The 9868-nt window shown below is 29.4% G+C and overlaps 2 protein-coding genes across 8 annotated transcripts in view; one reads left to right on the top strand and one right to left on the bottom strand.

Moving 5' to 3' along the window:
* The window catches only part of LOC100574012 (aminopeptidase N), a 154184-nt gene that overhangs the window by 57649 nt on the left and 86667 nt on the right, over positions 1-9868 (top strand). The window lies entirely within an intron of this gene.
* LOC100169117 (aminopeptidase N) overlaps positions 1-9868 on the bottom strand; it is a 40858-nt gene that overhangs the window by 18478 nt on the left and 12512 nt on the right. For 4 of the 7 annotated variants that reach the window (XM_029492716.1, XM_029492714.1, XM_029492712.1 and 1 more), the window contains exons 6-13: positions 5977-6160; positions 5455-5880; positions 5158-5347; positions 4773-5053; positions 3430-3629; positions 3205-3372; positions 3006-3146; positions 2806-2887 (exon numbers count right to left, since the gene is read on the bottom strand). In XM_029492716.1, coding sequence (XP_029348576.1) covers positions 2806-2887; positions 3006-3146; positions 3205-3372; positions 3430-3629; positions 4773-5053; positions 5158-5347; positions 5455-5880; positions 5977-6160 — 1672 coding nt within the window. Of the gene's footprint in view, positions 1-2308; positions 2737-2805; positions 2888-3005; positions 3147-3204; positions 3373-3429; positions 3630-4772; positions 5054-5157; positions 5348-5454; positions 5881-5976; positions 6161-8731; positions 9044-9172; positions 9329-9868 lie in introns of those variants that run through there. The other 3 variants (XM_029492720.1, XM_016801389.2, XM_016801393.2) reach the window with 3 other exon arrangements.

Here is a 9868-nt window from a genome sequence, read left to right on the forward strand (position 1 = left end):
AAAAATGTAACATACCTATTTACATATAATATACAAGTTGTTTAACAAATCTATAATACGAGTATAACAAATTTAAACATTGCCCTTTAACTCTTAAGTTACAAACTCATAAACCAACTCAACATTATACATATTGTTGAGATCCATAGCTCTGTGAATGCATAGTATATTCACAATGATTAGACTTAAACTACTCTTAATAGCCGTGAGTCGTGACATTTTACAATATTATACAAAATATGATTTAAGTATCTACCTATTAAATTAAAGAGTCTGGAGCACCTTAACATCACTTAGCCACATACACACACATATGACTTTTGTACACTTTATAATTACTGAAAATACACAATTATTTCATTCACTGTTGAAATTGACTTCAATTTTATTTCAAATCATTATCTTTTGGATCGTTGACAGTCAGCATAAAACAATAATGTTTTAAAACTCAAATATGTTTTTACCCTCAAAATTATGTCAGGAATATTTTTCAGCAATACATTAATTATTATAGATAATATATAAATATGAAATAATAAATGTACAAAATTAAACTGTTTTTCTTTCTTTCCAAGTGGGTAATCAATATATCTTTTCTAATCATCTATAACCGAATATTTTTAAAAGAAGAAAAAATATTTTTCATAATTTCATTGAAATATTTTAAATTCAGAACCCTATAATATATATTATACATATAATAATTAATTATAAAATTGTATTTTAACAGTGCCAGAACTGGTTACTTAGGTAGTTACGATATTTTTTAATAAGCGTTTTAAATTTAAATTTTGACGAAGCTAGTCATTTTTTTTATGGTTCTGCGTGTAGTATTCAATTTTGGTCGTATATGTGTGTCTGCAATATTGACACTATAATATTCAAATTATTTTATGCTCACATTATCATCTTACCTAACAAAAAATCAAATATTTATCGCGGTTTTTGCTCATCCGATACACAAATACGTAAAAGGCAACAACTAGTTTGGCACACTTTTTCAAAATTCCCTTTTAAAACCACGCAAAATATTTTATAAGTAGGTATATAATCACTCGTGCGTGCTATAATATAGGCACTACGCGTTTATACGATATATGGTATCTCTATTATCTTTTGTCGATAATTGTTATATTTTATTACTAAGCTATACCTAATGTATAGGTACCCACCATTATAGACAGAACAATTATTATAATATGCATAATAGTGAACAATTATTATTACGTCAGTTTATTATTTTGTTTTTTAGAAAGGTAATATAACCATCGTCGATGACGTACACAATAAAATTATGAACAACAATGTTCTGCAGTTAATTCAGCCCAATGACCATTGGTTTTGTCGAATACAAAGTAAAAGTGCATTATCACGCGCGAGTGTATAAAAATATAAATTTCATGTTAGATAAATTTAAAACTACACAGGTATCTGAGTACATATTTTTCCGGTCTGTCGTATTTGCAATACTATAGAAGAATGGTCTTCGATAAAAACAAATCAGTACCTACACATATTTCTGGATTTAATATAATTTAACAGGTATACAGAAACATGTTATTGCTTATTATCACTGCAGTGTGAATTAAGTAAAAAGAATTAAAAAAAAAAAAATGTTTAATTAAAAGTGGTACAATCACAATACTATATATGACTTGGGCGCGGTAATTAATAACATAGGTAATAACTTTGTTTTAACAGAGCTTATCAGTGAGTAAGTACAATACTGTTGTAGGTACAATAATTCTCTAAATTAACTTTTGACGATATACCTAGATTAACTACCTACTAATATCGTACAAATTTAACAGTCAACTAACTCGATTAAACTTTTCAATTTACTCGACGTCTATATTATTAATTATTATGTGTTTATTAAATTATTATTATTAAGTTTAGGCATTAAATTTAAATTTAATACCTACATATTGTTTTACAATCACAATAATGTGGATTTTGTGTGTATCAATACTTTTTATACCAACGGTGAGGTAGGTACGTGTAATTATAAGGAAAAAAGTATTTAAAAATATAATTTTTTAAGAAAAACGTTGTTCTATAAGCGACTTGAAACTATGTAAAAAAATATTTTCAAAAAAATGTACACTTTTTGAAATAATGAGTGTTCAATGATAAATGAATCACCCGGTATATATATTTAAAAAAAAAATACTATAAAATAGGACCTGAATTGGTTGTAAGAGAAATATTATTTTTCTCAACTATTATTTGTCTTGTAAAAAGAAACAATTTATTTATGTTATTATTTATTATAATAAAAGAAAGTAATCATACTTCATAGTTATATGTACATAGAGTTATGTTAACTTGTGAAAAATAAATGAATATATTTAATGACGTTTAAATATGACATGTTTAATTAAGATATCCAATAAACTATTCTGATCTGAAACTTGCATCTTGTGACACAACTCAAGGTAAAATATTAACCACGCCAGATTATTAAAAAAGTATGTAGTTAAAAATGGGAATAACTTAATATTTCTAGTATGTTACGTGATATGTATTATGTCAAAGTGGCCGAAAACTGTACAGTTATTAACACAAATCAAACTGTCTTCAGGCACCACACTCATAACATCATTAATATGGTACTATTTTATTATAAAACTTCGATGTCCATTCAATGTTTTTCTTAATAGTCTCAGTTATCTGATTGATAACCGAATCAGGTTCTTTAAAGTAACTTGATGATTTAGTAATAAATGATTGGAGCTGTATGGAAAAAAAAACATTTGAATGAAACTTTTGGTTTTTAACAAAATAATTTGTTGTGTTAATTACCTCTTCTAATTCTTCTTTAGTTTTCATTTGAGACGCAATATTATTTACATATCCACCTAAACTATCGCCTTGACGTTGATAGCTACAAATATAAAATTAAATTAATAATTTACTTGACCTTTCAATTTATTTTAATTTGTTTATACTACATAATGTGAATATTGACATTAACAAAATACCAAAATTTCTCGATAACTCACTATTCATATATATCTGCAATTTTGCAATACAAAAATTCTTTTGCTACTAAAAATCCAACTTCATTGAACGTTTCAGAGTAGAATACTAGGGGGGCGTCTTCTCTGGGAATAATAGATTCATCAAGTGACCAATTTAAATATCTAAATCAAAAACAATGTAAAACATTAATGTGCTGTCTGTATTAAACTATATTAATACCTCAGTAGTAACGATTCTATTGAAGTATATCCTAAAGCAAAGATCATATAATATTTTTCAATCGGCAAATTGGAACGTTGATAACGTTCAAATAAAAAATTCCATTCTTCTTCACCTCCATATTGTACAGCTTGAATGCAAATAGTTTCTTTCAATTCTTTAGGCAATCTAATATATTTTGATTACAATTAGTATTTTATTCAATTAAACTTCGATAAAACTCACATATTATTATTGTCTGGGTCACTACTTTTCATCCACTTTCTAAACAAGTCCAGAACTCGTTGGATACAGTCCTTTGTTTTGTATTGGCAAGCTCTGGAAATCACGAGACTTTGAAGTTGTATGTTTTCATAACCATTAACTTTCTCGTCCATGTTTCTGAATTTGCTATACATACACGACAACATATCCCGCATATTTTTCTGAAACCATATTTCATTAAACAACGTCCATACATTAAGTAAGTACAACAGGTAAATATTCAAAATATAATAAAATTAGTATGGTGTTCGGGACTTATAGCAGTTGATTGTCTGTATCGCATGAGTATATCATTTCGTTATTAGAGTTTTGTATGCCATACAAAATAAATTCGTTTTTAATTATACGGTGCACTAAATTATGATATTTTATTTTGCATAGGTATTTTTGATTCTTTCAACTTTGAGTGTTGCGTATCTTCTTGATGTATAAAATTAAATCTTAACTGTGAGTCTTCCGAAAGAACATTTTCACTGAACAATGATAAAAAAAGTTTGACAATGCTGAATGATGAGATTATTTTAAATTTCTACTAACTTAGATCTGAAAATTCAAATCAATACTATTTTCCAGTAGTTGACAAAACACTTAGAAATTCATCTACAACTCAACATTGATACTCATTTTCAGGAATTACCTAAATTATTAAATGGCTCCAAACAGAGGAAAAAAGCAATATTTTGGTTTGGTCGAGGTGACTTGTTGGGTTGTTTGACTTGTTTGACTTTCCTAGGACCATTATTCTAATATAAGATTAAAGATAATTAGTAATTACCATATAAAATTGGAGAAAAATTAAATTATGAGTTAATGCCCTTTGTGATCATTCACTTTGATTTTAGGTTGAAGACCCTTTATATATTTTTGTGTAAGAAAGGTATATCAAACACACAGCTCATGGCTAATTATTTTATGACCCACTGATTGTATTATAAAATTAAAATCTGTATTGTATCATAAGTGTTATAACTTTTTTATGTTTTCTTTACGAACGAAAATTTTGTTTTTACACACCTTTACAAATGACTTACAAATGATTGAGCTGAAAAAAGTTTGGGTTTTCCAAATTACATGATTTTTAGCCATTTCAACAGCCACCCCCCACCTTGAATTGAGATATCTTCTTTATTTCAGGAGATATCACAATGGGTAAATCCTCACGGGACACCCTGTCTTCAACGATTTTTTTTGTACGTTTGCTATAAGTTATAACTGTGTTATTCGTGGATAAATTAATAGCTCGTCGTTAGAAGTCCTAGACATTTGTAATTAATAATAAAATAAGAAATGCCTTTTAAACTAACTTGGAACACTGCATGATTCGGAGTCCTTTTCAGTAAATCATCAATCATTACCAAACCACTAAGTGCAGCAAACCACGGTGTATACTCTTTTTCGTTTTTTAGATATTTCAAAAGTTGAAACGTGATTTCGTAGTCCAAGTCACCGACTTGAGAAAAGCTTAGCGAATCCAAGATCAGCTGTACTCGGTTTAACGTGGGTATAGTTTCGTATTTAGTTGGATCGTTCAGCGTACAAATGATACCCATCCAGTTTCGTGTATCGTAAAACACTCTGGATAAAACTACAAAAACATATAATGAATATAGTATTACTATTATATTATAATTAATTAAACGATAAAATCGATTCGAATCAATAATAGCCCTATAATAATATAAGACCTACCGGTCATCTGCATGTTATAGATGACCCACTCGTTGTCTTTGGCCAATGGTGTGGTGAGGTTGTTGTTTTCGCAATTCAACCAAAATGTCGGATTTGTCTGGTTAAAGTCCCCTGAAGTTGTCATAGTGATTGGTATCCACCAACAGGTTTTATTGTCCGTACCGTTTGATTTGATTGATAAATACCTTTCCTGTAGCACGTACGTATAGTATTATAAGAAAATATTTCTTTTAAAAACAATGAATCTCATCGACATAACATAATAAGAAATCCAATTATTTTTGTTCGCGAGTTTACCTGGGACAATGTAACCGTGCCCGCAGAATAATCTCGGATGACATTCAATACGGGATAACCGGTTTGCAACGTCCATGTGTCCATTATTTGTTTTACGGTTAGATTTTTGTCCAAAGTTCCTTGTCGGTGTGCTTCCTCCGTCAATGAGCACCACAAGTCATCCTGTTCGGCATTGGAAAATTTGTATTTGTGTATGTAGTTTCTAACGCCTTGTTTGAACGTGTTCTCGCCTAGGAACGTGTTTATCATGTGCAACAAAATTGGTCCCTTTGCGAACGTAATTGGGTCCGCCGAAATTGGCGCTATTTCATCAGGCTTTCCTATAGCTACCGCCAACGGATGTGCTGATTGAAGCGAATCTTGGTCCAAAACGAGTAAAAAGTTTTTAACGTTTTCGACTTGGAAATACTTTGATTCGGGGAACAGCTATATAGTATGAAAAAAAAAACAAAACAATAATATGATTACGTTTTACCATACTAAATTGGATATTAAAAACCGTCTGACGGTTATGAAACTTACAAAATCCACTCCGCGGAATCCTGCATACTCGGCAAATCCTTCATTCAACCAAAGGCCGGTCCACCATTTCATGGTAACGATACCACCAAACCATTGATGAGCCAGTTCGTGAATGATTAAATGGGCTATTTCATATACGTCATCAATTACGGTCACGTCCAGATCCATTAACAAACCGCTCTCTCTAAATAATAATTATTTAATATGATTTTACGGCTGGGAATTGGTACGACGGTACTAAACAATATTATATATTACAGTTTTAACTCGAAATCTGTAATATCCAGTTTTAACTGGATATTACTTTACAACCCCCGTTCATCAAAACTGATTTTTACTAATTAAAACTAGAATATTATTAAATCAAGATTGAATGTTTAAATTAAAGAGAGATGGTCAAGGCGTCCGGTGCAAATGTGATTTTGTCCTCAAAAACACGGTTTACGGGAATAATGATCCTGCCCTGTAGAGTTAACCAAATTTGATAATTTTTTTTTTTTATTAATAGAGGAGAATACAATACTCTACAACCAGCATCGAACTATTTTATTCGATATTTTCAACTCAAACTTAATTATAAGTCTTTAAAAAAAAGACAATTTTTTGCTTTTATTATAAATTATTTTATACTATTATTTAAAATAAAATACAAAATCAGAGATCGATGCGGGCTGTAGGAAGTTTTCTTCTTTCAGATAAAAAAATAGTCATCAAAATCCGACAATTCTATAAAGCTTGAGAGTTATTCCCGTAAAGTAAATTTTTTCTATATAATACACCCTATCAACCACCCCTAAATAATTAACGGGGAGTAGATTAGTGGAAAAGTCTTATAATTGAGGTAGCAACTAAAATATAAAATTTTATTTTCAAATTTTATAGAATTGTGGAAAAATTTGAAAAATTTGAAAAACTGGAACCGGGACCCTTAAGCGGACGTCACTCCCATGTGCAGTAGGTTACAAGTGAATCGCCGTATAATGGATGGTATTAAATTTTAATTCAATGATTTTTACAATTGTATATGAAAAATGATTCTGAGTGGAGCTAGTTTGTCAGTGTGGATATTGTTTATTATATTTATAATGTTAATAGTTATTATTAATATAGTAGTCACTAAGTTGAACTAATATTAAAAAAAATTACAACAAAATAACTAAAATCTTTGTTATTTAATATGTATTTTTTTCAAAATTAGAACATAAAAAATACAAAAAAATAAACCGTGTTTTCATATTTAAGAGATTTTTTGGTTACAGGATAACCTACTTACGCGTGGAACCCTTTGTTAAATTTGCCAAAATATGTCATCAAAAATCGAAATTTAAATGCTTATAAAAAAAAAATAGTGCCTATGTTTTTTTAATATTTTTTAGCTATAATTGTAATAATATCTGAGAAGCTTTGTATTAAATTTTCAAGCTTTTTACCTAAAGAATACAATTTTATTGACATCTATAGAAAAAAAAAACCCAAAAAAATTGGAAACTGATAACGTCCGTACACAGCTCAAAAGATGTAAAAATCCTTTAAAAATTGTATGGTGTCTAGCAAATGCTAATATAAACATTCAGTGAATATGTCTAATCTATGGTAATTTGTTTTTGAGTTACACAGAAAACCAAAATCGATTTTGTCGAAAACAAATTTTGCGTAAAAATGCCACTTTTCCTTAATATTTTTTTGTTTTTTCCGACGATTTTGAAAACTATTGGATTCACTTTTCCATCTGAAGTTGAATCTCAAAGCATTATTTCGACTATTTATTGTGTACACAGACACAAAAAATAAAACAAAAATAATAAAACACCCATCATTGTATCACAATATATTGATTATACAAATATATAATATATATATATTCGTCTCCCCGCTCTAAACTAGTTTCAACTGAAATGCAAGTGTTAAAAATAAGATCTAAAACGTGCGTGACTATAGGTGTTAGAATTAGAACTATAGACGGCTTTCTAGACAAACCCTATTGTCAAATTAAATAAAAAATAATCAATATAAAACAATATCGAGTATATCGAGTATATTGTTCCACTCAGAATCTAAAATAAGAAACACACATCATTGTAAAATCAATACATTTATCGCTCCGCTCAGAATCTAAAATTAGGTGTTACTATTCAAAACAAAAATTGTTACACTGCACATACACAGAAAAATAGATGTATTATTAAATCCTTTATGCAGTAAAAAAGACCTAATTGAAATTCGAGGTCATGCGTTCGAAATATTCTTTTTTATCTTAATTGTTAAACACACTGTATGTCAACCATCAGCGGTGGTAGTTATGAGACACGCTAATAATATACAAGATATTTACCAAATCACATTATTATGTGATTGACCATGAATAATCCTAAAATTGAACTAAATATTTAATATAGAGGTACGTGGTGCTCGTTGGCAAGTACTTGGTACAAAACAACCCATGTGTACTGCATACAATATTAATATATTATAGTCCCAATATTCTGTGTACATAATAACCATATGCTGAAAATATTTATTTAAGAATCCTTTAGGCTACAGTCGAATAGAAATGTAAACTATATTCGTGGAGATATATCCTAAATTATAACTAGAAATTCGATTTACAGACACCATACATTTTAGTATAATGAATAATAATTAAACTATATATAACAATATAATATCATATAATATTGATAACTATAAAATACGACGTACTTCAATATTATAGTATTATATTATACTGGTGTTAACAGATTTTTATTTTACGTACTGAAATGTGGCAAGACCCCAATTCTCCATAGAACCTGAAGATAAATCGGGTTTGGCTGCCATGTCTTGTTTGTGCAGCGGGAATTTTTCATCGAAATATTCCTCGTGGTATTTCAGGGCCTTCGGTCCCAAGTTAATGGCAAATTCTGTTTGATTGGCTAAGTCCTTATTGCATATAATACGGTACTTCACTTGGTCATTTTCACTATTTGCTTCAGTGTATACGAAATCTGACACCATGTATGCTACTAAATAAGTAGACATCGGTGGAGATTCTTCGAATTCGTCAACAACATAATCTGAATTCGAAGGGCTATAACATTGAATCACCAATATCTATATTATAATATCGTACAAAATGATTTAATTAAATATTATAATTTTACATTTACAATAAACGGTTTATTCTTTCACTTTATTATCCTGTATCAATTAGACTTACCAGTTTATTTGATTCATGAATTTCATATTACTTATCGAAGTCAATCCTTTTTTATGAATCAACCTTATCTTGAAGATTGCTTTATACACAGGCTCGTCCAAGCAGGGAAAAGCTCTTCGTGCGCCCAATGGCTCGAAATATGTTACAGCTAACCATCTGCGACAAAATATTACGTTTTTACAGTATTAGAGTGTTATAAACCCATTTAAGTTAGAAGAAGGAAATCGTAATATAAGAATCTCTTATATCTCTTTTGTATATGTATCTATATAAGTATGAATCCATCTATATTATTATTATATGTTGTAGACTATATGGTGCAACACACCTCCTCGGCTTGTCAAACCCAGTGGCTGTCGATATTTATACCTAACTCTATCCAGTTAAGGAGTAGTTGGTTGGCTATTCCCACTACACGAACCGGTCCTTAGATCCGGGTTGTTGAATTGATATAAATAAAGTTTTCTGAGTTATATTTTACAGGTCCTAGAAACTTATGACCTGCGTTCATAGACTAACACAATTAACACGATATAGCAACGAATACAATGTTTTATTCAAGACTAAAATAATTATAATATTATAACCAATAAAATACACTATCACCTGAGTAACCCTGTTCTTAAGGGTAGTATATTGAAGATAACAGGAGTAGCGGAGTACGAGTTGAACAATATTGAATTATTATAATTTAAC

Source organism: Acyrthosiphon pisum, chromosome X (assembly GCF_005508785.2).
Source record: "Acyrthosiphon pisum isolate AL4f chromosome X, pea_aphid_22Mar2018_4r6ur, whole genome shotgun sequence".
NCBI lineage: Eukaryota > Metazoa > Arthropoda > Insecta > Hemiptera > Aphididae > Acyrthosiphon > Acyrthosiphon pisum.